General features: G+C 42.2%; 1 protein-coding gene across 4 annotated transcripts; it reads right to left on the reverse strand.

Annotated features, from left to right (window-relative positions):
* Positions 1-615: 615 nt before the first annotated feature.
* On the reverse strand, positions 616-27,595 carry sned1 (sushi, nidogen and EGF-like domains 1). 4 transcript variants are annotated; one of them, XM_052073000.1, is made up of 31 exons: positions 27,051-27,591; positions 20,638-20,925; positions 20,350-20,430; positions 19,841-20,003; positions 19,647-19,772; positions 19,057-19,170; positions 18,405-18,518; positions 18,005-18,118; positions 17,747-17,794; positions 14,740-14,832; positions 13,918-14,052; positions 13,365-13,484; positions 13,166-13,282; positions 12,883-13,029; positions 11,410-11,583; positions 10,960-11,073; positions 10,605-10,718; positions 10,389-10,502; positions 10,173-10,289; positions 9,746-10,039; positions 9,191-9,380; positions 8,792-8,904; positions 7,837-8,115; positions 7,623-7,719; positions 7,418-7,500; positions 4,646-4,747; positions 3,900-4,016; positions 2,326-2,413; positions 1,474-1,553; positions 1,356-1,389; positions 616-977 (listed from the first exon to the last, which is right to left on the reverse strand). In XM_052073000.1, the coding sequence occupies exons 1-30, from the start codon at positions 27,258-27,260 to the stop codon at positions 1,358-1,360; spliced, it is 3,978 nt and encodes a 1,325-aa protein (XP_051928960.1). In that variant the 5' UTR covers positions 27,261-27,591; the 3' UTR covers positions 616-977; positions 1,356-1,357. The 4 variants fall into 4 exon arrangements, with proteins under 4 accessions (XP_051928960.1, XP_051928957.1, XP_051928958.1 ...); XM_052072997.1 differs by having other exon boundaries at positions 20,350-20,490; positions 27,051-27,589; XM_052072998.1 differs by having other exon boundaries at positions 616-1,389; positions 20,350-20,490; positions 27,051-27,590.
* Between the last annotated feature and the right edge of the window lie 138 nt (positions 27,596-27,733).

A 27,733-nucleotide genomic window follows, 5' to 3' on the forward strand; every position in this document is an offset into this window, starting at 1 on the left:
TATAAAAAATTCCGACGTTGACGATAGTACCATTCAATAGAAAGGCCGCCTTTACGTGCCGTGGTCAAAACGAGACATTCTTGTGAACCATTGTACTTCTCTTGTAAAATTACTCGTTTTCTTTAAAAAAACACACACACACACACACACAAAAGGGAAAATACGGCTTGAAAATGCTACGTTGTTCTCAGAAAAACACTTTTCTAGAAAATCACTTTTTATTCTGGTATTCTTGTATGACTACTACTTTTTATTAAAAATAAAGTCAAAGAAAAGGACCAACTTTCATATAAATTAAGCAATTACGAGACTAGTTTGAAAGGAAAAAAATATTGAAGTCATTACAAAACCAGACAGCTCTTTTTCCCCAAAAAAACAGTCAATGCAAACTTTCACATAACTATAAAATTACATTGAAAAAACATGGCATTATGCTTTCTGAATAATAAGTAATAACAGGGGCGTGTAAAAAATTTCAATCCAACTTTGTTGACATTTTATACGAGCATGATTATTGGTCGTTTAAAAAAATTCTACGCTCTATTTGTGTTTGTAAAGGTCCTTTTACTATAAACAAAGTTATTACTATAAGAAGAAAAGACACAAAACCACAGGTCATTTTCACATTTTTATTATTAAAATATTCACCTACAAAATTGGCCTATGAACACTATTTACAGAATAACGAGCAGCAATGCCTGCTAATAATAATAACAACAATAATAATAATAAATCACGATATTTTACAAAGAAAACACTGCGGCATCATCTGAGGGAGGGAGAGATGAATTCCTGCGACTAGCGATGAGATTGTCGGACGTTCTGCAGTCTGAAATGTTACAGTGTGTCCTGACAGGATTGTGCGGAATCAACAACACCAGCGCAGCCTTATCTTATCTTGCAACCTGCTAGTTCAAGTACATTTTTAAACATGAACATTTCCAATGTGACGGTCTTTGCGCCGGCCTCCAAATGTTCTGGAATTGAAAGAAAACATCACACATTAAGAGATGCGACAAAGTACAAATGTGACCTGACTTACGAGTTCCTGCCTTAATGATCGCAAATGATGTGAAAGAAAGAAACAAAGAAAAACTCAGTAAGCTGCAGTAATATTCTTTTTTTTTTTTGCAGAGAAAAAAAACCGAATAATGAGTTGAACTCACGTAAAGTGTGCTGAATGAAATCTTGAGCAATTTGTGGATGTTTTGAGTCTTGTTTGACCATTTATTTCCCCACAACAATGTTGTCCAGTTCTGAAGTTTTTAAAACTTTTTAGCCATTTCCATGCAGGGATTTTACAACTGGTTTATGTGATCCATATTATGATATAATTGAAGTAAAAAAAGACAAACCTTTACTGTGGTCTGCTTGTTCTTCTGACAGTTACTGTCGGAGATGAGAAAAAGATAGAAGTGAAGTACTTGGTTTCATTGTATTTTATGATAATTGTGATATCAGATTTGAACTCACTCTGACTTTTCTTCAGAGGGGTTGATTGACAAACTTCTTGGTAGCAAACATCCTGCTGCACTTTATACGTTCTTTTGTACCTGCAAGAACCAAAAAATAAATAAAAAAAGGAGCATGAGATAAAAAATGAACACTACCTAGAAAGAAACTACAACATGCATACAAAAGTCATGAACATATGAGGAGCCATTTTTTTGAGAAAAACCGTTGTAATGCAACAAGATTAAAGTTGAAAATTTAAAGAGGAAAATTTGTATTTCATTCGTGTAATGTTTAATATTTTTTTCACAAGAATGCTTATTCTTGTTTTCATTTTTTTCTCTTAACAAATGTAAGATTACTATTTTTGTAAACCCCCCCATTCAAAAATGGCCTTTTTCATTGATTTTTTTTTTGCAACAATAAAGCAACTTTTAACAACTTTCTTCTCATAACATTGCAATTTATTTTCTTGAAAAAGCCTTTTCCAAAAGATTTTTTTAAAACCCCCCCTCTCAAAAAACAACTTTCTCCACAAAAGAATAGTTTTTTTTCTGGGTTAAATGAAATATTCTATGATTATTTTTAATATTATATAATTGATTTACAACTAAATATTTTTTGCCTTTTTTTTCTAAAAGTGACATTTTTTCAACCCCCCAAAAAACAAAAAATAGATCCCGCATAATCACAGTTCGGCATTCAAATATATAACTTCATTTTAACCGATGTACTTTGAAAAATTCTTGACCCCCCCCCCCAAAAAAAACAAACAAACAAAAAATGATCCTGTTGATTCTGGTAGTACGTCCTCTTGTGTGAAAATACTCTCTTTGTTTCTGGAGAAAATGCAACTTAATGGTGGTGGCTTACACATAGTGGCAGACGTCGCCCTCCCACACGGGCACGCTCGTCGTTTCCGAGTAGAGGCGAGTGCACGGGTGAGGCACTCGCTGGCAGGCTGGACAAAAGGAAACATCGCAAGCTGGTTATTTTGCAATACTTTTTTTTTTCCTCATGGTTCTGAGTGTTGGACAAGCCGATAGGTTAACTTAACAACTGCTGTAGTGCCAAGACCCAAGCGCCTAATGAGCAAATGCTTACATGCTTAAGAGTAAATATAGCATCACAATTTCAAAGCCCCGTTGTCTGCTGTCTGCTGTCTCCTGTTAAGACACAGACAAGGTGTTGCTTGAATAAAAAAATGTAGATGGAGCCTTAAAGTCAGATGGGCTAAATCTTGTCGATTACTATTCACATTTTTTTTTAAATCTGGCCTAATTCTTGCAAGATTACAATTTAGTTCTAAGCTTGTCCAAAAAAAAAAAAAGATTGCTACTTTTTTAATTTAAATTTTAAAAAAATAACTCTTGTAAAGTTCATATTTAATTTTTATTGTCAGATAATTAGCTTGTAAAATAAAAAGTTTTTTTTAAAATAAAAATAAAAAAGTCTTGGATGATTACTACTTTTTTATTTTAAAAAAATCTTGCAGAATTCTTGTGATATTAAAAATATTTTTCTAGGTAAAAAAAAAAAAGACTAAATTATTCTCTGATAATCTTCCGTCATCTGAAGCAAGACTCATATCATGCAGGTTGACGACAGCAAAGTGCAGGATGGATCTTTTTGCCAACCCTCATTCCCACAGTCAGTTGACTTGACAACAAGTGCCACACAGCATTGCGTTGTAATGTTTGCTGTATTTTCTAAAGCGTTGTCTGTTTTTGCTGATGTTAATCTTGTGGAGTCTCAGTCTTTCGAGGAAAAAAAATTATCCTCTCGGGACAATATGGTTGAAGAAAAATGGAGAAAGTTCCACTAAGATTTGAACCACAGACCTCACTGACCACAAGATAGACTCACACCCACAATCAAAGAAACCAGAGTGTGAAGAAACATCTTGACTTGTCTCATTGGCTACCATGTATCACAGGCAAAGATGTTTTATTTGCCCTGTGACAAGTAAAGGATGACATGAATTAAAATGTGGCTTTGTGGTCTTTGGCTGCGATTGCTACAATGATTGCCACAGGTCCTGGGTTCAAATTAGGGACAAAAGCCATCCAGAGAATCCAACAGCAAAAGAGCATGCTCCATTACTTAACATACGGTGGCCCATAGCGTTTCAAAAAGCTGCCAAAAAGCCAATTGATGTGGAAAACGAACCAAATGATGAGCGTCACTGTTTTAAAGAGGTGCTTGTCTGAGAGTTGAATCTGGACCTCTTGTACCCAAAATGATACTCTTACAACTACATGTTGAATCAAGGAGGGGTAAAACATGTAAGGTTTGTTCGATACAGTTTAGAATGTTTTTGACATAGGGTACGTGGAATTGGAACCTATCCCTATCAATAAACGTGGCTTCATATGTTAAAATGAAATGTTTGTGTGTGTGTGTGTGTGTGTGTCGATGTGTGTGTGTGTGTGTCGAGGCTGACATACACAATTCACACTGTGTGCCTTTGAACCCAGTGGTGCAGTCGCAGACATGCGAGTCGCCGCCGTTCCTGCATGTGCCGCCATTTAGGCATGGCACACTGAGGCAGTCTTGGGCCGACTCTGAAAAAATAGAACAAACACATTTAATATAACACCCAAAAAAAAAAAGCAACATCTTAATCTTTAAGATCTACAAGTCCTGGAGCAAATACAACTTGATTGAACAACTTGAATCATGGAAGATTTTGTATCATGCCCAAGTGCTGAATGGAGCAAAGCAACCCCAGAAAATAACCGTCTCCTTTTCATTCATTCATTCATCTTCCGAACCGCTTGATCCTCACTAGGGTCGCGGGGGGTGCCCGAGCCTATCCCAGCTGTCTCCGGGCAGTAGGCGGGGGACACCCTGAATCGGTTGCCAGCCAATCGCAGGGCACACAGAGACGAACAACCATTTGCACTCACACTCACATCTAGGGACAATTTAGAGCGTTCAATCAGCCTGCCATGCATATTTTTGGAATGTGGGAGGAAACCGGAGCACCCGGAGAAAACCCACGCAGGCCCGGGGAGAACATGCAAACTCCACACAGGGAGGCCGGAGCTGGAATCGAACCCGGTACCTCTGCACTGTGAAGCCGACGTGCTAACCACTGCACTACCAGGCCGCCCTTATCCTTTTCCAGTTCTCCTTATCTAGTGCGCTCTTTGTCTGCACTCTTCAGAAAATTTGACTGCGCCACACCTACCGAGTTTTGCCCTGGATGTCGTCTGCTCCTGAATCTCGAGTGCCAGGCTGATTTTATTTGTGGTCTCCTCCATCCTCTCCAATCGAACCGGCGGCTGGGGTTCTGCCATGCAAAAACAATTCAACTCACTGCACAACAAAGTTTGGTGCTTGTTTCATGCCAACTCGACTTGGAGTTGACTGTCAATCTAAATATAAAACAAAGACAATGGCGCATTTTGTTTTTAAAGCACACTGCTTTGTTTTGCAAAAGTCTGAAAAATGAAAAATACAACTGAGAAAAATATTTTTATTTCGAGAAAAATGTAACTACTCGTAAGATTACAAAATCCCCTTGCAATAAATAAATAAATCCAATTAGAGTGTTTTACAGTAACATCAGTTGAGCAGTCCTGCAACACTGTGAAATCACGCTTGTGACCTTTTAGGAGCCGATGATGTCATCGGCAGCATGATTCAATTACCAAAGCATAACAACACATCTTAACATGTCAAAAAACAACAAAAACAATACAAGAGATCCTTTTGCCTAATCTAGAGACACACATGGAACGACTTAAGCAAGAGATTTTTGGGGGGCCTCCTCAACGTAAACAAGTGTCACACAAACACGCAGATGTAGAAACCCTAAAGTGTGGGGGAAAAGACTGAGATGCGACGACCGTAAAAGGCCAACACTATATCAATATCAAAATACTACATAGGTAAAGAAGGAAAAAAATGCAAAGGTTGTTTTTAATACACAATGTGGAACTGTCTTTGTTTTAGTTTAGTGTGACAATAACTTCAACTGGGTGAGTTAATCAACAGCTTGACTTTTTTTTGGGGGGGGGTGAGGGGGGGAATTGCAAACTACCAAATTGCTTCACAATTACAATACAATACAATACAATACATGCTGATTTATATAGCGCTTTTACAACAGCGGCAGCTGTAACAAAGCGCTTTACAAAACAGTTAACATAAAGTAAAATAATAAACACAACACATAACATAAAACATGGACAGTCGTGCAGTCCTAACCAATTTTCCGTCACACGCTTCGTTGTTTGAAGCAGTTTGAGATGAAAGAGGAGAGAATCAAAGTGTCCTTTAACCAGTGGATCAGAGACGTCATGCTCAAAATGTGCACACGTCGGCTACAAGCTAAGTTTCAAAGTCAACAAGAAGCTGTAGCATCCATTGACAAAAAAGAGAGATTGGTTCACTTCTCCTGTCCCATGGAAATCCATTTCAATTCCAAGCGGCGACTCACGGTTCCAAATACGCATCGGCGCTCTTCACCAACGCTCCTCTCTCCTCATCCTCAACTTCAGTGGCCATCCATCCAGCCGCACCAACGCCAACTGTCCAACAGCGCTGACATAGCCACTGAACAAATCGGGGTTGTGAAAAATGCTGCCCATTACTGGCGCAAAAAACACAAGCGCCCCAGGTCTGTCCAGCACCGACAGTCAATGGCACCAACATTCCTCCCAATCAAAATCTGTGCTGGTACAGGCATGCTGCCGAGAAGGCGCAACCACCAAGCACAGATACTGCTCCTTTGACGAATGTCGTGGCCAAAAAGCGCCATCCAGCTCTCAAATCTAACTCTGGATTGGATCCCATTGCATAGTCGATGACATAGGGGTGCCCAATATATGTCTATTACCCCCCACACTTTAGGGTTTCTACATCTGCGTGTTTGTGTGATATTACCATACAACTCTCATAATTCATTCATTCATTCATTCATCTTCCGTACCGCTTGATCCTCACGAGGGTCGCGGGGTGTGCTGGAGCCCATCCCAGCCGACTCTTGGCAGTAGGCGGGGGACACCCTGAATCGGTTGCCAGCCAATCGCAGGGCACACATAGACGAACAACCATCCACGCTCACACTCACACCTAGGGACAATTTAGAGTGTTCAATCAGCCTGCCACGCATATTTTTGGAATGTGGGAGGAAACCGGAGCACCCGGAGAAAACCCACGCAGGCCCGGGGAGAACATGCAAACTCCACACAGGGAGGCCGGAGCTGAAATCGAACCCGGTACCTCTGCACTGTGAAGCCGACGTGCTAACCACTGGACTACCGGGCCGCCCAACTCTCATAATTCAAAGCAAAAAATAAATAAATTGTCCAAACAATGGTCTGTATCCAAAAAATGTAGATATACTGTATACTGTGTGTGTGTGTGTGTGTGTGTGTGTGTGTGTGTGTGTATGTATATATATATATATATATATATATATATATATATATATATATATATATATATATTCATTCATTCATTCATCTTCCGAGCCGCTTGATCCTCACTAGGGTCGCGGGGGGTGCTGGAGCCTATCCCAGCTGTCTCCGGGCAGTAGGCGGGGGACACCCTGAATCGGTTGCCAGCCAATCACAGGGCACACAGAGACCAACAACCATTCGCACTCACACTCACACCTAGGGACAATTTAGAGTGTTCAATCAGCCTGCCACGCATGTTTTTGGAATGTGGGAGGAAACCGGAGCACCCGGAGAAAACCCACGCAGGCCCGGGGAGAACATGCAAACTCCACACAGGGAGGCCGGAGCTGGAATTGAACCCGGTACCTCTGCACTGTGAAGCCGACGTGCTAACCACTGGACTACCGGGCCGCCATATATATATATATATATATATATATATATACATATATATATATATATAGAGAGAGAGAGAGAGAGAGAGAGAGAGAGAAAGAGAGAGAGAGAGAGAGAAAGAGAGAGAGAGAGAGAGCAAAATTTGCTATTTTGCTTACTGGTCCGATGTCGAATGGCTTTTCTTGGCAAGTGTGTGAACTTGGCTGTGATTTTTCCCCTCCTGTCAATCATTTCAGTGTACCTGCAGAGAACATCCATGTGAGTCCAATTCATTATTTCTTTTTATTATTATTATCCCCCCCCCACACACACATTCAATCGCTCAATATTTGTTCAATCATTTTGATTAATTAATTTTCCTACCTCGTTTCTGCTCCACCTCCCACATCCTGAGGTTGGGACGGCCTTCGTCCCACCTTGGTCGGGCGTTCTCTTCTTCTGGGCCTGGCCTCCATTGGCACTGAGCCCAAAGAAGCACAAACGGGAAGTGTCTTTTTGTTGTTAAGAGATTACATAAAGCTTGATTCCAGAGTGAAGAGAAGGGAAATGATCTCGAAAGTCAACTTGTGGTACACACAGGTGATGAAGTCCAGGTACTGAGGCTGGCTGTGGACCTGCTCCTGTCCCGCCTTCTTGACGGAAGTCAGGGCGAGTCGGTAGAGCTGAGCTGGCGTCAGCTCTCGGAGCGTGTACGAGCCAAGCAGGCCGCCGGGTAGAAAGCGGCTCCTGGTGGTCAGCCCTCGCGTCACGTTCACCACAAAGCCGTCGGATACGAGCCCCGGGTCGGGGGTCCAGGTGATGGCGGCCGAGTTGGCGGTGACGTGGGCCAGCGACAGGTTCTGCGGAGGGAGGGGCTCTGAGGGCAACAGGGCAAAGCGTAACTTTTTATTTCTGAGGGATGCAACTTTTTCTCAAATAAAATGCGTATTAAATAAATAAATATTTATTCAAATAAATAAATAATTTGAAACCACGTGGAAAAATAAATATCTCGAAAAAAAGCTACCGAAACTTTTTGGGATTAAAAACGACTATTGATTCTTTCGTGAAGAAATACAATTTGTAAGTTTGCTACTTTTGAAAAGACGTGTTCCTTTTTGACTTACAACTCTACAAAAATGACTTTTTATTTTTGAAAATAATTAAACCAATAAATGTGTATTTTTCACAAAAAAATGCGTGAAACCCTTTTACTACAATGTGATGATTATTCATGAAAAATAATACCTGTACTTTATTCTAAAACAACACTATTCTTGACAAAAGAAACTCATACGATGACAACCTGTGCAGAGGGTGGGGGGAAGAAGGGGAAATCTAACTTCAAAAAAATCTTGAGAAAAATAACCCCGCCCAAAGTCAAAATGCTGCTTTTCATTCTTGAGAAATTTCTTCTCTTAACATCCCCCAACTTTTTATTCGGGTTTATAATTATCATAAAATCTGCGCTAATTTCCACAAGTCTAAGGTCTTTCACATGTCAACATTAAGCTAGCTGACTTACAACAGTAAAGAAAAAAGAAGTAGCCTACTGGTCCAAAAGTGCAAGGGTCCTGCCGAGTGGCTTGTGGAGGGAAACTCGTCCGGCCTGAGTCCACTTTGAGTCAACACGTCCACTGTGTACTTGTGGGCAGGAAGTAGAGAACTGAAAACATTACAATAGATGTTCCATTACAACATAGAGAGTTCTGCAACGGCATCCTCTGGTGGTAGGAAAATACCCACACTGTTTATTTGAAAGTCATTTTAATAGGAATAGGTAGCTAGTTAGCTTAGTAGTTGAAAAGTAGGTATGTCGGTGGCTAGTTAGCTAAGGAGCAAGCTAGCTAGGATTGTAGGCAAATAGGGAGCAATGTAGGCAGGTTGCTAGGTAGATTGGTAGACAGTTGGTAGTGATCGGTGAGTGGTTGGCTGTGGGCTCAGGGTCTCACCTGAAGGCGTGTTCGCTGGTGGTGGCGTTGAGCAGGGCCGTGTGCGCTTGACCGCCGTCCTCGGGCGTGAGTGTGACTCTAATCCTGCTGACGGGCGCGTGGCGAGTCGTTTTGATGTTGAGACTCCAGCTCAGCCACACCTCAGACGATGACACGTTCGAGACCTGCAGATGCTCCACCCGCCGAGGCCCTTCGTTTTGAACAGAAACAGAACAGTTAGCGTGAACACATCATTCAAGATTACATGTTGAAAACCTCCCACACAATCACTCAACTAAGCTAAATCACATGAGAGTACTTTAGCCGAATGTGTGAGAACATCAGCATATTATATGACAACATTTCAGTTATCGGTAACGGACGAGAGCATTTTAGTTGAAGTGTGTGAGCCCAAACAAATGGTAGTAGTGAGTGTCAGAGCGTTACAGTATTATGCGTGAAAGCGATATGGTAGTGCGTTTCAGCAAAAAAAAAGTAATAAGTGGTACAAATGTGAGAGCATTTGTGTGTAGTGCATTTAAAGGGGGAGGGGACAGTCGTGTGTCTGTCACTGACTGGTACGTATGAGAGCGGTGGCTGGCCTGCTGACGTGGTCGTTGTTGGCATTGCGCTTGATGGAGTAGGTAGAGATGTTGTAGAGCAGGCCAGGCACTAGACTTCGCAGGACGTGCCACCGGCTCTGCCGGTCCAGAAAGTCGACCTTGCGAGCGCCTCCGCGGCCATGTGGCGCGTACGTCACCACAAAGCCGGTCAGCCACGCAGCAGAGGATGCCTCCGGCTGGTCCCAGCGCAGCTCCATCTCGCTCTCCTCCACACGCTGCACGTGCAGGCCCGAGGGGGGCAGCAGATCTGGGAATACATAGTTTTACATAGACACTATGAAGAGCTAGGTCGGATGGGATGAGAGTGAGTTAGCTAGCTAAAACAACAATATGAAAACTTTTAAATAGTACATAAATCAAATCAAATATAGATTTCAGACCTTTCTCACAATCTTTCCCGGTATGTCCGGCTTTGCACACGCAGTTGTAGTTTCCTCTCCTGTCGCTTCTGCACTCGCCCCTGCTGCCGCAGGGATGGAGCACACAGGGATCCTCCACTGGGGGGCGACAAAGTCTATCACTTGCCACTACGCTACTCCAAAGTGTGAACTGACTGAACTTGAGGAAGAGGAGAAAGGGGAAGGAAGGGCACTCACACATCTGGCACTGGTCGCCGAAGAAGCCATCCTTGCACGTGCACATGTATGTCCGCTTGTAGGCACGACACACGCCGCCGTTCAGACATGGGTTAGACTCGCAGCTGTCCTGCTCTATGCATGCACACACACAGACACACACACACACACACCCACACACAAATCAATATTAACATATTGATTGAATAGCAGGTAAGAGTGTGGTTTTAGGTGTACCTGTTTGACAGTGGCGCCCTTTGAGGCCCGCTGGGCAGTGACACAAGTAGGACCCTGGCTGGTTCTCGCAGGTTCCTCCGTTCTTGCAAGGCTCCGACAGGCACTCGTTGATGTCTTCCATTGAATAATAGAATAAAGTGGACATTAACGATTGGTGAGGCAGGGTCAGCACAACACGCTTGTTAATATGAACCATGGAGCTGTAAAGCATTTCCTCTCCGCGTTTATTTTACAGCTACACTCCAACATTTATTTAAATTATTCTACACTTAACATAATAGCAATTTGGAAAATGCTTTTTAAAATTCAAAAAATTTTTTTTACATTTATTAAAATGAAAAATGGAAGCGCTGACCTGTCTGACACTGTTTCCCGCTATAGCCTTGCTCACAGTCGCACACATAAGACTCTCCGTGGTTGTGACATGTCCCGCCATTGACGCATGGCTCAGACGAGCACTCGTTGAGTTCTGGAGGATGGATATAAACAACTAAAATCACTTATATATCCTGCTAAATCCCCGTAGGTACCATGCGAGGAGCGAAAATCAGCAAGTAACAATGCCCTACTAAAAAGGTTAATGATTGCCCATTGGTGACACAATATAGCGGCAAAACAATACTTGTGTTGAAATGAAACTCCTTAACCATACCTCGATATAGTAACGTTAAAGTTGAATGTTGTTTTTATGCGAATAACGTAGGATAGAATCACCCACTCCCAAAATGCAAGTGGACTAGTACATGGATAAAGCTGCATCAGGATATGACATATTGGAGTGTATTTGTGTGGTGTTGTGACGTACCCTCACAGACGGGGGGCTGGCTCCAGTCGCCCTGGACGCCGCATACACTCTGCGTGGCTCTGGGCACCGCAACATATCCCGCCCGGCACAGGTAAATGGCCACTGATCCCGGCAAGGTGGACGAAAACTGAACCTCAGCGTGATCTACCTGCAGCGGTGGCCCGCAACCCACCTCTGAAATAACAACAATCATGTGCTGTTTGTTAGCATGTTAGCAAGAAAAACAAATGTTTTCAAAAAAAGTCAAAATCCACAAAAGTACATGTATGTTTTTTTTGGGGGGGGGGGGGTTGTAATTTTTGTATCGTTTGATGATTTTAAAAATCTGGAAAAAGTTTTTTTTCAGGGGGGAATAACTGTGGGAATAGCAACATTTATTTTTAAGAGACAAATACAGCAAAAATAATTCCAACTATCAAAATATGTGAAAGAAAAAAAGAATTCTGTTTCAGTACTACTTCCTGGTTCATCTTTGGCTTGTCATTTGTCGCAAGGCAGAATTCATGGGGCTCAATCTCAACAGCACCATGGACAAGTGGAAATAAAATGTTACATAGCAGCAATGTCCACTGGGTTATTTGAATGACAAATTAGGAGCTAGTCTTTTTAACGCATAATTTAAAGATTAAATCACCGCTCTGTGTTACACAGAAAAATATGTAAAGTGAGGTGCGTAACCAGGACATGGCAATGGCAACAGGGGCACATTGAGGCTAAACTGAGCTTGGCGTCAATGCTCATGTGTCCTGGTCTTTGACTTGAAATAGCTTTTACTCTCTTATATATGGGCTCGTGCTGCTACAGGGCAGCAACCACGCTAAGATTAGCGTAACACGGACGCAGTCAGGATCATCGGAGCGCCATTCCCGAGGGTGCGTCAGATTAAAAGTGGAGGAGTACCAGAATATTGTCCTATTTTGGAGCCAAGTGTAACATTCCAAGATTTAAGTCAAAATTGAGCATGGAAAAAAATTACTTAAAAAAAGCTTTGGGTATTATAAATTTTTAGAGAATCATTTTAGTAGTACGAAAATAATGACGTATTTTTAAGTGCCAAATTTGTTTCTTCTAAAAAGAATGTTATACAATATAAATATATATATTTTTTGAATGATAGGTGTTTTTTTAACAAAATAATATTCCAATAATGTCTTTTTTATGAATGTATTTTTGCAAAATTATTTTTAAAAAAACTATCAAATATATTCGAATACATTTTTTTCTGTGAACAATTGTGCTTTTCTGAAGATAATGTTTCCTTTTTCAGTGAATAATCCTAACCCGAAAAAAATTATTATTACATAAGAAATATGAACGAATATTACAAGAAAAATAAAGTAGATTTTTTTAAAAGAAATATTTTGTATTTTGAGGTTACAAAAAAAACATGATTTCTATACAAAGAATGTTTCTTTTTTTTAAATCAATAACTCGCATTTGATTGAGAAGAATATTTTGGGTGGGATGGCTGACCTGCGTGACGGTGCATGGCGGTGCCAGTGTTGACTTCACAATGTCTTCCAGTGAAGAAGTCGGTGCACTCACACTTGTACTTCCCGATGTAGTGGAAGCATGTCCCTCCATTCACACAAGGACTGGACGCGCATGGATCAGGCTTCCCTAATGGACATATTTTTGCAAAATTTCATCAAAAATAACTATTGACGAAAATATATGCATATTGCAAAGGCCTATGGATCTGTATGCTCTTTATCTGACTTGGACCAATCAGATGAAACCTTAAATGCTCACTCACCCACTTCACAGTGTTTCCCAGTGAACCTGTAAGGACACACGCATCTGTAGCTGCCCGCCTCCTCCCTGCACGAGCCCCCGTTGCGACACGGACCAGAGGCGCATGTGTTGAGTCGCACTGCAACCACCCGTAAGGGAACATTTAGTCTTTTGGTACTGAGTTTGGCCCCCGTGTAAACGTCCTAAATCGGCGTGCGTACCTTTCTCGCAGTGCTTGCCCCAGTGTCCGTGGGCACACTGGCACGTGTATCCTCCGTCACGCTCGTAGCAGTAGCCGCCGTTGAGACACGGGGTCGAGTCACAGACGGATCGGGGCTGTACTGAAAAACACAAAGCGAGACTTGACTGTGTTCCTTCCATCTGTTCTGGTTTTGAAAACCGCAAACCTGCCAAAGGGCTATTCGAGCAACCACAGTGGAAAGATGAAAAAAAAAGAACTTTCTTATTGATATTTCATTTTTTGGTCTTCCAAAATATTACTAAATTCTTAAAAACGTGGACTTTGCCGATTTTTTACTTTTATCATGAAAACATTCCTTAAAAACATAAAAGACTTTTGCCATATTATTGTTTTCTTTCTCAAAAAAAGGTTTAGATAAAAAAAAAAATCATTCTAGTAATATTTAAAAATAGCAATAAAAAAAAAAAAATACAACTTTACGATATTGTCCCAAAATTACATGCCAGCGTGGTTGTACAAGTACTCGTGGGACGTTTGTAAATGTCTTAGTGGCCATGGCTGAGCGCTCTTACCATAAGGGTAAAAGTCCTGCTGGTCTCGTTCTGCGGGGCTGGTCTGACACGTGCACAAGTACGCACCCCCGTACTCCAAACATGGCCCACCGTCTGGACACGGATGATTGTTGCTGCACGGCATCTGCGTCACTTCTGAACATAACGCACAAAAAGGAGTTGTATGCCTTTGTTGTAGTACCATTTCCTGCCACACAACATGCCAGGCAGCACTGAGCTCCAATAGATGTAGATGCAGCCCAATTAAGAACAACGAGAAGAAGCAGAGCAGCGTGTGTCGCTGCCGTCTGTGTAAATTGCAGTTGTTTGAAGCTTTATCATCACCAACATCAATGCTGATTTCTGTTTGACAGTCTTTGGCGTTTCACATTTTACTTTGTATGCTCGCAATTAGCTGTCTGTCTTTTGTTACACAACCTAATTTAGACTTGGGTGAACATTTAGTTCGGAGAATACAGTATATGACTATGAGTGTTTCAGTTTTTGTTACTGCTTTGTGTGTGAAAGAATCGTGCACTATACAACATCAATGGAAATTTCTATGAGAAAGTCTTATGTTAGCATTAAAAAGTTAGCAGTGTTAGGCTGAATAATATGGTTTGGTCGAGCACTTACAATATACAATATGTAAACTAATTTCCGTTAGCCCATCTTTGGTGTTTTACATTATGGTGTTAGCATTAAGCTGCAGACTTCTGTTCAAACCAATGATGTGGTTTGGTTGAACATTTTGGTGTTATAAATATACAATACTGTCTTTTTCTTATAGGTCAGTTTAACGGGTAACTTATAAGCAATAAACAGGGTTCAGTTCAGACTTACCGAACTGGCAGTAGAGTCCCGTGTAGGAGGCGGGACATTTGCACGTCCCGTTGCTGTCCACACAGACGCCGCCATTTTGGCACAGACATTCCTCTGCAAGCACGCACGAGCACACGCACACACACGGACAGAAACAGTTAGCGAGTGGATTTGGGTGCTGATCCAAATGTAAACAAAAGGCAGGCTGCGGGCTGGAATGAATGAATGGCAACCATCTGTAGCGGATACCGAACGTCTTTCATCTTGTTATTGATTAGCTGTCATGTGACTTAATATTGTGTGAATGCTGAAGTGCATTCACACACTTGTTATACTGCATCCAAAAAGAAAGCTTTTATTATTTTGCCCACTTGACATTCTACTGCTTCTGCATTTCTCAACTGATTCAAACCATTTCAAAATCCTGATCCATAAATTTCACGGCATGAAGAAAAATGCCACATTTTCCCAGGAAGATAATCCCACTGAAAGACACTATCCATTTCCATAGCGACTTGCTCCTTCCAACAATTCCAACTTAAACTCTCATTCATCTGATTAAGTCATTCCCACTTGAACCTGCTGAGGTCATTCAGGACATTGGGAACTATCACATTCAGAAACTGTCCATGTTTCATTATTCCACATTTTCATGACAAATCACCAAACTAATGCAAGAATTTTACACAAGTATTATTCACAACCTCCCTTGCCTGGGTTGAGCGGCTGAGGGTGGTCAAGAGGGTCAAGGCCATTTAAATATTTGAAAACAAACAAAAGAATCATAAATAGACCTCTATACTGTACATGGAGCCAGTGAAGGCAGGCCAAAGTTGGAGTTATGTGCTCCCTCCTATGAGCACCAGTTAAGAGGAGAGCGGCAGAATTTAGGACCAACTGGAGACACTTGATGGAGGATTGGCTGACTGAGATGTAACAAAGGCATGGACTATTGTTACTAAGTGCCGTTGAAAAAGGATGAGGCTTAACCTTAGCCAGCAGCCCAAGATGAAAAAAGCTGGGTTTAAGAACAGCACCGATATGCCGGTGCAATTTAAAACCCCAATTCAATACTGTGGTTTTTAGGTATGGTGCCAAGGGCCCCAAATCAGCAGGGTGGAATGCACAAGGGCCACTAGGACCAAATATCATAACTTCAGTTTTCTTTACACTGAAACTCAAGAAATTCAGTGCCACCCAGATCTTGATTTCCTCCAGACAGGACAGAAGTGGCCTTAATGAGAAAGCATCCTTTTTGCTCAGTGGAACATAGATCGGACAGTCATCCGCATAGCAGTGGAAGGAAATACAATGTTTTCTTAGGATGGAAGCCAGGGGACAGCAAATGCAATGAAAACAGCAGGGGCCCCAAAATTGAATCCTGTGGAACCAATCATAAGATAGTAGGACAGAGCGAGACTCTAAGGAACCAAGGCTAACACAAAAAGACTGTCAGCTCAATAGGATCCACTCAATTCCACACTGGAGATTCAGTATGCACATGCTAGAGAAATTGCATTCTTCAGTCGTTACTAACAGTCACCTCGGGGCCACAAAGATGTTGTTGTTTACCCTCTGCGTCCTAATTGAAGCGTCGAGGCGGAGGAAGCAGCCATAACACGCAACACAAAAATGCCTGGCCTTTGAAGTTAATTCTTCTCGTGATACGGAGCCGATGTGGCAAGAACCCTGGGGCCAATTAACAGACGCTTCATTAGCACAACGTGCGCTTTCATTGGTTACCTTTGAAGCCATGACGCGCTCCTTATGTTCTACTTTTTGTTGTCGTTGCTTTTTTTTCCACTCGCCGTTACAAAGAGCATCGGGGGAGATTTCGGAGAGGGTTAGTTGAGCTCAAGGGTGACAAGTTGCATGCTGTTTGCTGGAGATTCAGAGCCATTAAAGAGCTTGGTCACGGCGGGGCACAATTAGATGCTGTTTTCTGCTCTCTCGCCGCCACAACTCAACAAAGAAACACAATTACCAAAAGACACGTTTTTCGTTAACATTTTGAATCAAACCACATGGTTGTAAAAACGATCATTTTGTCACATGACTTTGCAGGAAATTAAAGCACCGTTGAGGTTATACATTTTGAAATCCTCCCATCTTCATTCTTATACTATTCCATTTTAAAGCGATTTTTAAAATTACACATTCATTCGTTACAATGTTTTTATTCTCGGAATATTGCAACTTCTTGAAAAATATTTTTTTTTCTTGAAACTAATATTTACTATAGAATATTATTATTTTTTTAATCTTAATAAAAATTACAACTATTCTGAAATTATTATGCCATTTTCCCAAAAGACCCCTTCATTCTCAAAACATTAAGCCTTCTACTCTTCAAGACACACTACTGTATTACTTCCAAAAAAAACCCCAACAACAACAAACTACATAATTTATACTCTTAAATAACAAGAATATAATTTATGACTGAAAAAATGTTTTTAGCCCTCATAGTACAACACTTGGTCATATTTTCTAACAACTTTACGAAAATGTAATTCAGATACTGTTTTCCTCTAATTCTCCCAAAATGCGTCTCGGTTGCGTTTTGGTGCTCAGTGTGGCGCGCCGCCTGTGTTCCAGAGGAGCAAATAAGTAGCCGCATAGTTGCGCAGCAGGAAGCGATGAGCTGAATACCACAGAGTGTGGCATCCCCTCATAAAGAAACATTTAGGCGTCTAGACAAAGCGCTTCCTCTTTTGTTGGTAAACTCATAAAAAAAAAAGCTCCATAAAACAAATATTTACAGGAAGCGACAATGCCTCAGGTTACAACAAGTGCTGTGGATATGGATATGCTATGCCTAAAAAAAAAAGGCCTTTATTCTTGTTGTATGATGGTTTCGGACCCCTGAAATGATTTTTTTCTTGAAATCGAGCGATATGACCCCAACTAAAATGTGTTGTTTTTGATCATTACAACAATGCACCATCAAGAATAACAACAACAACAACAACAACAAAAAAAACAAACACCAAGAAAAGGTGTCGGATAAAGTCGTCTTAAAGCTCACCGGTTTGGTTTTGGGACACAGTTGAATTGAACTGCAGCTCCATCAGCTCTATGGGATACAAAATGACAAAAATCAATGCCTTGCAAAAACACAGCTTTAATATTAAAATATAACTTTATTCTGGAAAAAAATTAGCACATTATCCTCTCTTCTACTGTATATGGTATATCCTTTATTTTGGACTTATTTTGTCATTACCCCCTCGTCTGACAACATGAATGACCAAAAGACTTCCAGAAAATTTGACCTGAATTTCACCTGACTCGCAGACGACTCCTGTAAATGGCGCGGGACAAATGCAGGTGAAGTTGCTGCCATGATTGATGCACTGGCCTCCATTCAGGCAGGGCTGCGAGTTGCACTTGTCCCTCTCTGTGGCATAATGTGACACAAACTCAAATTATTATTGGATTAAAGAAGTAAAGTGAACACATGCTACATTGCCTTTCACTGAACAATGATGCTAATTTTAATTAGCCTATCTATGGCGATTTACCAATTTGCTTCTTGTTTTTAGAATCTCTTATTTGCTTCAAATGACGTCGAACAATCATCTCAACTTTCTTGACAGCAACAGAGTGAAAAGAGGAACGAAACTTATAACCTTTTGTTTGTAGAAAGGGGAGTTCACTGTCAAGCATGAAAAACTATGTCCCACCTGTCTGGCACAGCACGCCGGTGTAACCTGGCAGGCACACGCAGGTGAAATTGGCAGCGGTCTGCACGCACAGCGCGCCGTTGAGGCACAGCCCATCCCTGCACTCGTCCACATCTGCAACGGAATGTTACATCCATATTTCAATATTTACTCAGCCGATTGATATATCCGCCACACGGCTCCCCTCGTGCTGCAAGTATGCGCCGCTGGCCGTCAAATGAAGTATCGCAAGGGGTCAGATACATCTTCACGCCGACTGGGTGTGGGAATGTTCGCAAAAAAGCCACAGAATTGAATAGTGAATTGATCTATGGATCTTATTTTACCGGACATGTCCACTTTTTCAGCGTATTTATTTATTTGTCAAGTATGAATTGACAAGATAGCTATTATTTTGTTCCAGGGTGATATGCTAATACAGAAGATAAACGTTTTTTAATCATTATTTCATTCCATTTTTAAAAAATTGTATTATTTTAGGTGTCTTTAGTCATATAGATATTATTTTGTTATAAAACTGGATTTTCTATCCATACAGAGGAGGCATACTTTAAACCCACCCTAATTCATCTATCTCGTAAATGGTAATTAGTTTACATTATTTATTTACAATCATTGCAATCCAGATTTTGTTCATAAGCATTGATGTTACCTGTTTCACACAGAGACCCGGTGTATCCAGGTGGACACTGACAGCTGAAACTGTTGACAAGGTCTATACATGTTCCTCCGTTCTGGCAAGGCAACGAAGCACACTCGTCGACATCTGCAAAGGAAGGAGGATGACTTTTACGCAATGTGAAAGGGGGCTTAGAAAGGTCCATAAATTCAGTGTTGGTGTAAAAGGTGAAAAAATGCCGGGTTTTACAGACAGTGTGAAAGGGGCACAGTTTGGAACATCTAAAATCCATGTCCTGTATGAAAGGAAGGAAGGAAGGAATGAAGGTAGGTCGATGCGCAGGTAGGTAGGTTTGGAATAAAGGTTTTGCTACGAAGGTAGAAGGTAGCAAGGTAGATAGGTTGATAGATAGCTATCGAGTTAAAAAGCTAGTTTCAGCTAAGTAGGTATGTAAGTAGCTTGGTACACTTCAAATGTAGATGGGTTAAAAGAAGAGTAGGTTGCTAGGAAGACGGGTTGGTATGTACAAGACAAGTACAGTAGGTAGGTATTTGCTCTACTGTTACGCCTTGGATGTGTCAATTTTGCACTCAAGACAGCATGAAATGAGGCTCCCAACTCACTGATCTGGCATCGTCGCCCGGTGTATCCCGATAAACAGGAGCAAGTGAAGGAGGGATTTCCCGTGATGCAGTCGTCGATGCAGCGGCCTCCATTAAGGCACGGTCTCAGGTGCGGGCACACCGACGCTGTGGTGGGAGAAGAAGTCAATGCGTGAAATTCGTCATCGCAGTTCGACAGACGAGGGCGTTCTTACCTGAGTTGTTGCAAGTGCCCACCTCCACATTGGCGTGGTCGATGCGAAAAACCCAGCGGCCCGGGAAGCCCACATTGGTGGTGGTTTCCACATGGGTCACATCTTGGGTGCGTGAGCCTGGAATGTTGAAGTATCGCTTGCCGTCGCCGGCGTTAAAACCTGCCTGGGGGGAGACGGCAATGGGGTGGGGGGGGGGGGGTGTGGGGAGGCAATCAGCCTGCAAACTAATTACAATTTGGTAGCCAGTCAAAGATGTTACCTGGAACATTGGATGAAACCAATCTGGGATATTTGGTGGATTTTAAATGTTGACCAAATAACAGACTGGTGGGTGCTGCCTAGTTGTACCTGGATACAGTAACTACTTCCTTCCTTCCGTCAACCTATTGACCTACACAGACACCAACCTCCATAACTGCCAACTACCAAACCTTAAACTTATCAATTAAATTTGAATTAACTATTCACCTATCTATCTTGCTACCTCCCTCCCGAGCTAACATGCTTACCTGCGCTGCAATGCCTCCCAGGCCATTTTCATCCCCACCGCTACTGGCATGTCTTCCGGTGGTCCAGGTGATGTTGCTGTACTGGAAGATGGTAAATGAGACCTCGCCATCAGTAATGAGTACCGCTTGGAATGTGTTCACCTGGATAAAAACAAGAAAACGTTTTTGTGTTGATATGAGTATACAGTTAAGCCAAACCATATCGGGGTTCATTGCTGCTGGCCCTGAGAGATATAGCGCAGGATTTTAAGAGTTCATTTTGAAAATTGTGGGTTTATTTTATCATACCGGCGTGGTAGAACTGCCACCATAGAAAGTGACTTTGTGCCAGGTGGAGACGAGCACCCAGGTGGCATTAAAGTCAGGAAAGTCGGAGAAATGCATCCTGATGTCGGTGGCCGCCCGGCGTAGGATGTCCGGCTCGTGGCTCTGTCGGTAGAAGACGTGGCCCGCCCGCCGGTTGTCCACATCAGCCCAGAAAGGCGCCACTACCCGGCGGTCCCCCGCGATGGGGAATGCTACTGGGGTGAACTGGGACACCTCCCTAAGGAAGGACACCAGGCCGTTGTTGTTCACCTGTGGAGGAGGCAAGTGAATTATCAGTGAGTTAACGTCGTCCTGGTAAATGTTTGCACTTTCCGAGTGGCAAACACATGCTAGTTTTATTTATTCCGAGAAACGACAAACTGCAGCTGAGCAAACCAACAGATAACCACCTGGGAAGTCATTCAGATGGATGCAAATTTCACAGGTTTTCCGTTTTAGAAATCATAACCGTCATCATCATAAAGATATTGTACCTGGTACACCTAGCTACAAATCTTGCTAGCTTGCTACCTCTGTACAGTAGTACGATAGTAGTGGTGGTTACGTCACTAGGTATGATAGGTCTGTCAATAAGTGTGGAGGCAGTTGGAAGCTAGTTAGTGAGCTAGCTAGGAAGGAAGGTAGCTTCCCAGGAAAGTGACTTGGTATGTAGATAGGTACCTACGATTACATAAATAAACATACATGAATGTGATAGAACATATTTTTTGCTTGTTTAATAGTGGGTTTATAAAATAAGGAACATTGAAAAAAATGTACACACTGTCCTTTTAAGGTCCTCTAAACATGAACAAAGTTTCATTGCCTAGATATGTAGGTAGTTGGTCGCAAGCTAGCTAGCTAGCTAGGTAGGCAAGCCAGCAGGCAGGTAGCCAAATAGGTAGGTAGGTAGGAAGGTTTCAGGGCAGTTAACGGGCAGGGATGAACTTTGCCTCGGTGCCCACATGGCCAAACAGCATGTGACAAAAACAACAGCGCTAAGGGAGAGTCGGTGGAAGGCACCCGGCCAGCTTTAGCTTTGCGCCCTCAAGACATCATTTGGTATAAAGACAGGCCAGGAAGTTTTTTTTGGCTGCAAGGACGGAAGCTCATTTAATGATCCCCACCGCAGTTTTCGTCCCCTTCGCATCAGCGGGATACAGTGAGAACCTGGACTCGTGTGTGTGTGTGTGTGTGCGTGTGTGTGTGTGTGTGTGTGTGTGTGTGTGGAGCATGAGCACAGAGGTCAGCCCATCCGATAGCGGGATGAGAGGTGGGGATGAGGACGGCTGCTCGGGAGTTGTGAAGCTCCCACGCCTGCAGAGAGAAGCGCTAATGATGTGTTTGTGTGTAAAAGGGCCTTCAGATGACATTGGATGAACTACACATGAGTACATCGACACTATATATACCAAAATGCATGCAGCAAGAATAGTTGGCATATAGCAAACTGAACAGCAATAATGAGTGTATTTATAAGCAGCTAAGAACATAACACCAGCGGCAGATTGACAGCCATGCAGGAATAAATAGTATATGCCCGGTATACGGAAATTAATGCGCAGCAGCGAAAATAATGAGCTATCTATAATGCAGCACAATAAACAGCATCAGTGTTATTGACATGCATACATGAATAGATTCCATCATCACACACCAGCTAACACCCAGCAATACTGCCAACAGTGAACAAAAGCAGCAAGAATAGTCAGCAACGTAACTTGTATGTAGCAAAAAATAAATAAATAATGGAGTGATGTTAACTATACAAGAATTATATATTAACATAATCCTATACGATCACATGCATGCTAAATAACTGAATTTGAACACAAGCAGCAAGAATAGTCGGATGTGACCGAACACCTTTATGTGCATTTAAGCTAAAGTGAAGGCATTTTGTTTGCTTGCAGAGTAAAAAAAAACAGCCCGAGCAAGTGGTGCATGGTGTCTGAGGCTTTTCAATGATCAGAGAGAGTGAACGGGTTCAAGTGCTGCCCGCTGTTGTCGTGTCGAAACAGCGCCAAGGTCAGATTCACAGGAGAAATATCTCGGTGTCCATATTTCTTTTTGAAAAAAAAAAATAAAATAAGAGGAGGATCGGTGGGGGTCGGGGGAGTTATTGAGTGGCCGACATATCCGGGATTTAACTTGGGTGCGTTTCTGCCGGCATAGGCGCTTTTATGGAACACAACAAACTTTGATGTGGTTTACACTGAGCCAAAGCAAACCTGCCGAATGGAGAAGAAGGTGCCCAGGCGTCAACAGGAGGTGAAACACTACTTCTTTCTTGTCAAAAGATGGACGTTTCCTCTACTCCAAAGGCTTTTCGGCTCATAAATCCGCATCGGAACAACTTTAATATGGCAGCAACTCTGCGGGAAATTACGAGGCTCCTTTTTTTTCACTAAGGAAACTCGTCAGTTTATGTCATGACAAATCTAGCCCGCTTTCTGCCAAACATAACACAATATCTCACGTCTCATTAACAGGCCTTGTGAGGTTTTTAGGGTTTTTTGCTTCTTTTGCTGCATAAGACTTCCAGTCTGCTAGTTTTAGGCTAATGCTAAATAACATCTATGCGGCGTTGGTGAGACCCTTTCAGGCAATGGACTGAACATGTATAACAGTCATCACAGTCATATATTCTTTATCCCGTGCAAATATCAATTAATATTGGTGCCCTAACTGATGAGCTGAGAGGACTTGACATGTCTCAATGAACAGCAGATCCATCTGTTAAATTGTTTAAAATGATATTTAAATTATACTATTGTTTTTATGAAGCTGTACTACACTATGGAATTCTATTTTAGATGTCAGCAAAACAGTGGCAAAACATTGTGAGTATGAAGTCATGGTGAGAAGGGAGGCTTGTCTAAAGATTTTTCTTTACATACCGTTGCTTACATTTTGTACCATGCAGTTGATAACGGTACACAAGAGGGTCCCCCCCCCGAAGCTAAAAACACAACTTATTTTAGCAGTCTGTGATTATGCTAAACTCAGTGAAGGTATAAATACAGTATACGTATAGGCCAATAAGTAAAGTGAGTTGAGTCATTACTGGGCAGTGGACCAGAAGATGGAAGAGGGTTCCCCAAAGCTAAGACCGCAACTTGTTTTAGCGCACTGCTGCTTGTTTTAGCTCTTATTAGCTATGTTAAGCTAAGTGATACATAGCCCCAATGCCTTTTCATCACTTGTTTTAGCTTCAAGCGGCTATGCTAAGCTGAATGAAGATAAGCTAAAATGCGAAGTGATAAATAGTATAAAATATAAAAGTTAAGTCATTACTTTATACGAGACAAGGCCTCCCCTATACCTTTGCGCTACCTTTTTTTAGCCCCCAAAGGTTATGCTAAGATATGCTAAGCTACGTCATTAGTGGCTGTTGGCCTGCTCAGAACTGAAAACATACAAACGCACAAAAAACAAACATCTTTGCAGATGAGCGCTTGCAGATGGTGACCAGATATGTAAGCTTCTATGCGCCTGCATCATGTGCTTCACTCCCGGCAACGCCTACTTCTTCTTTCTCCCCACTTTCGCCTGCAATAAAAAGCGGCAGATCGTAACTATCTCCCGCTCACATCTGCTTCCAAACATGTGCTCTGTCCTCCCTGACCTTCAGGCTCCCGAACCCCTGCGTTAAAAAGTATGACGAAAAAAAATATGAGGGGCCGTTCGGTTTTTGGGAACCGCGGCGCACGGGATTGACATCTGGGTTGCGTTAAGCCTTGATTGGTCATTTCTAAGATAAAGCAGCTGGACAGTTCCATGGGGAAGACCCCTGCCATGTTATCTGAGGCGAGGGAGGAAGAGGGGTGATGGAGGGAGGCTTATTGGGGGGTGGGATCCCACAGCAACATGTGAAAACTCCCACTCACAAAGCGCAACAACACAACGACAGCCTGCCTGGTTACTGAGGCTCCGTGTTTGTCAATCGCAGCAGACCAAAATAAAAGCAAGGCAACATATGGAAAGCGCTTGAAGCATTTATTTGATACTCTTGATGCCAAGCTTAACATCCATGTACTCGTGTGCGCTGATCCCCATTAAGTAGGACAACTTTGGCATACTAGTCGAACAACTGCATGTAAAGAGTGAGGCCAAACGGCGCGCGGGTTGAGTACACGCTAATAGTGAGATTTTCATGAGTAGTATAAGTTTTTTTTAAAATTTATCTTCTCTGCTTACCAACACACACATCGCCAAGTGCCTCGCCCCGCCCACTTTTGGTACCCCATCACCGTGATTGGAAGGGAAGCTCATGGTACCATTTTATTGCCTTTACCAACAATGCTACCAGTATTGTGATATCGTGATTGCGCTAGAATAGTTTTTCAGTTTTAACTATACTGTTGATATTTTTATTGACAAGGTTCTGCAAGTTTTCATTTGTGGTTTTGACAAAAGAAAAAAAAAATTGTGTGTATGTGAAAACATCAAACAGTGACAAGGTTGATATTGCACTGGAAGCGATACTGGTATCATACATTGCAAAATCGATTTTTTTTCATTGGTGGTTTAAATCCACAGTTAAAAGAATATTCATAAACTATCACAATGGTCAAACAGATGCTGACTTGGAAATCAGACCCTGACAATATCAAAATGAATTACTTCCTAAAACGTACTGATATCTCAGGATATCAAGAGTTGACAGTAGATGAAATCATCAAAATGATCCAACATTGCCAAAACGTGTCAATATCCCCATTTGCTGCTTCTGTATTGATACGGCGCGTAAAAGCGATACGATACAATAATGATATCTTGTCTGTGGTGAGTTAGGCACACATTGGAAGAATAGTTCAAAATAGTCTTAAAGTGAACCACGACAATATCGCTACTCGCCACTTATGTATTGATACTGTACCTATATTTTATTCATATACAAAACTGTAACCTAAAATGAGATCAAAAATGTCAATATTGAGAACGGTCAAATATTTCACTTGCCCTCATGATTTTATCACTTAGCTTCCCACAATGTGAGATTATTATTTTGTTTATACGGCTTTCATTGGATGATGGTTGGAGATTCCTACGTAAGGTTTAGGGGAAAAAGTTAGATACCAAACAATATTCTTTGTTTACATCCGTCTGCAAATGCGACATTTTCCAGCACTCTCAAATGCACATTCAAAACTCACTGCACTGATTTTTTTTGCCCATTGTTGCCGTGGTTCCTCAGCCTCCCCTGGTGGCCATTTGAAGATGCGAAGAGGAAGAGAAGGACGAGGGGATGAGGAGGAGGAGGGGATGCATCAGCACACAACAGGTGGTGCTGATTTAAGGCACATCAAAGTGTGTGTGTGAAAAGCCGGCGAAAGGTTCCTCTGCGGGTCGCATGGTACGGTGGAAACGTAATACAGTACAAAAGAGGGTTGGTTATGTGCACGAACACACAAACAGATTAAAAAAAAATTTTTTAAAGAAAGATCAGATTTTTTGGGGGGGGGCACATATTGTAATTTTAAGCGCTAAGTCCTATTTTTCAGGAAAAGGCAATGTTTTTGCAATGAATGTTTGTGTTTTTGGTTTCCAAGAAAAATATTATTTTAATTTCAGGAAAGCGTACTATTTTGAAGAAAAAAAATTCTACGGTGTTATTTTTTTTCTCCTCAACTCATCTGTTTTTATATGGTCTTATAAAAATCTTTTTTTTTTTAAATGAAAATTCTGATTTGATTCGTGAAATTTGTATTTTTGGTCAAATTGTTGCCTTTTTTTAAAAATATATTTCCAAACAAAAGGTTATATTTTGAGAGGAAAAACGTTTTGATTCATTTTTCAATTGGTAGGTGTGGAAGAAGGTCTCCCCCAGCTTGTCTGTGAAACCAAGTTTGTAAGCCACTGTTTTGACTAAAAGATCCCTGTAGATGGCAGCGTGGCTACAGTTTGGATTTAAGATCAGCACAGCTTTTGAGTTGAAGATTAAGTTTAAAAGGTGGATCTCAGGCTTGCCATATCAATTATGAGGGAGAAAAATATCAACACGGAAGTCGGACAAGTTTAGATATCTCACACATAAACATAAACTCAGCATGTGTTGCGGCACCGGAATAGAGAGTGCGTAGCGTGATCTTCAGAAAGTGAATGTCGAATCCATGTAAAAAATCAAAACAAATAAAAAAAGCCACTGACGTTCAACGAGAGCCATGCAGTGGGTCAGGGTCAGTCACGGCGTGTTTCTCAGTTGTAGAAAAAACAAAAGTCCGATTTTTGCAGTAAAAACACACACACAGCAAAACATGCATAAACTCTGCAGTGTAGCGCTTGGCCGGCAGCCACCCTGCCCCATCTCATCCCCCCGGGGTCCTGTCACTTTACCTTGCCAAGTCCTCACATATACACGCACACGCACTAAAAGACATAAACACACTCACATAGAGCCCCGTGTGCCTGTCTCCGAAGAAGGGGAACGCCACCGAGATGTCCAGGAGTCCCGAGCCTCCGTCGTCCTGGGCCGCCGTCTGTACGTCCCCCCGCTCCGGGCCGAAGGGGTAGAAGTCCTCCATGGTCACGGCCGCCTCCGTCCCTCCAGGCGGCAGCAGCAGCAGCGGCAGGACGCACAGCAAGGAAGACAGCGGCGGCATGGCCTCAGCCACCCTAGGGGGGGGAGCGGATGGAGGAGGCCCCGACTCGAACCCACCTCGGGAGGGGGTGAACAAGTCGTCTTGGAGAGTCGCACGCTGGTCCTTCAGCTCCGCGCCGTCTGAGGAATACTGGGGATTCCTCGCATGCTGCTCAGGGAATGAACGAGCAGGAGCCGGAGCTGATATTATTTTTTTTTTGGGAGGGTAAACAATCCTGCAATTTTTTTTTTTTTGTAAGGGGGTTCCCTGATGACTGAGCTTGTGAGATATCCTCAATAAAAGCGCTCTATTCTAAGCTTGCTAAAGGACTTCTTTCACTATTTAGCCACACCTACGCCCCCCCCACCCCCCAGCAGGGATAGACCACCTTGCATAATTAGCCGGTGCCAGCCAATGGTGACTGGGAGGCGGGTAACCAGAGCACGGCCGAGGGCGGGGCTATGGAAATCAAAGGCGCTGGAAGTCCGCGACCT

Source organism: Hippocampus zosterae, chromosome 8 (genome assembly GCF_025434085.1).
Source record: "Hippocampus zosterae strain Florida chromosome 8, ASM2543408v3, whole genome shotgun sequence".
NCBI lineage: Eukaryota > Metazoa > Chordata > Actinopteri > Syngnathiformes > Syngnathidae > Hippocampus > Hippocampus zosterae.

Bases quoted from the DNA above. Each gene is read 5' to 3' on its own strand.
- sned1 (XM_052072998.1), bottom strand. From the start codon at position 27,260: ATGCCGCCGCTGTCTTCCTTGCTGTGCGTCCTGCCGCTGCTGCTGCTG. The intron at 18,119-18,404 runs GTGGGACATAGT...ATTATGCCACAG, and splicing joins CGGCGTGCTGTGCCAGACAG to AGAGGGACAAGTGCAACTCG. The intron at 13,485-13,917 runs GTAAGAGCGCTC...TGTGTTTTTCAG, and splicing joins GCAGGACTTTTACCCTTATG to TACAGCCCCGATCCGTCTGT.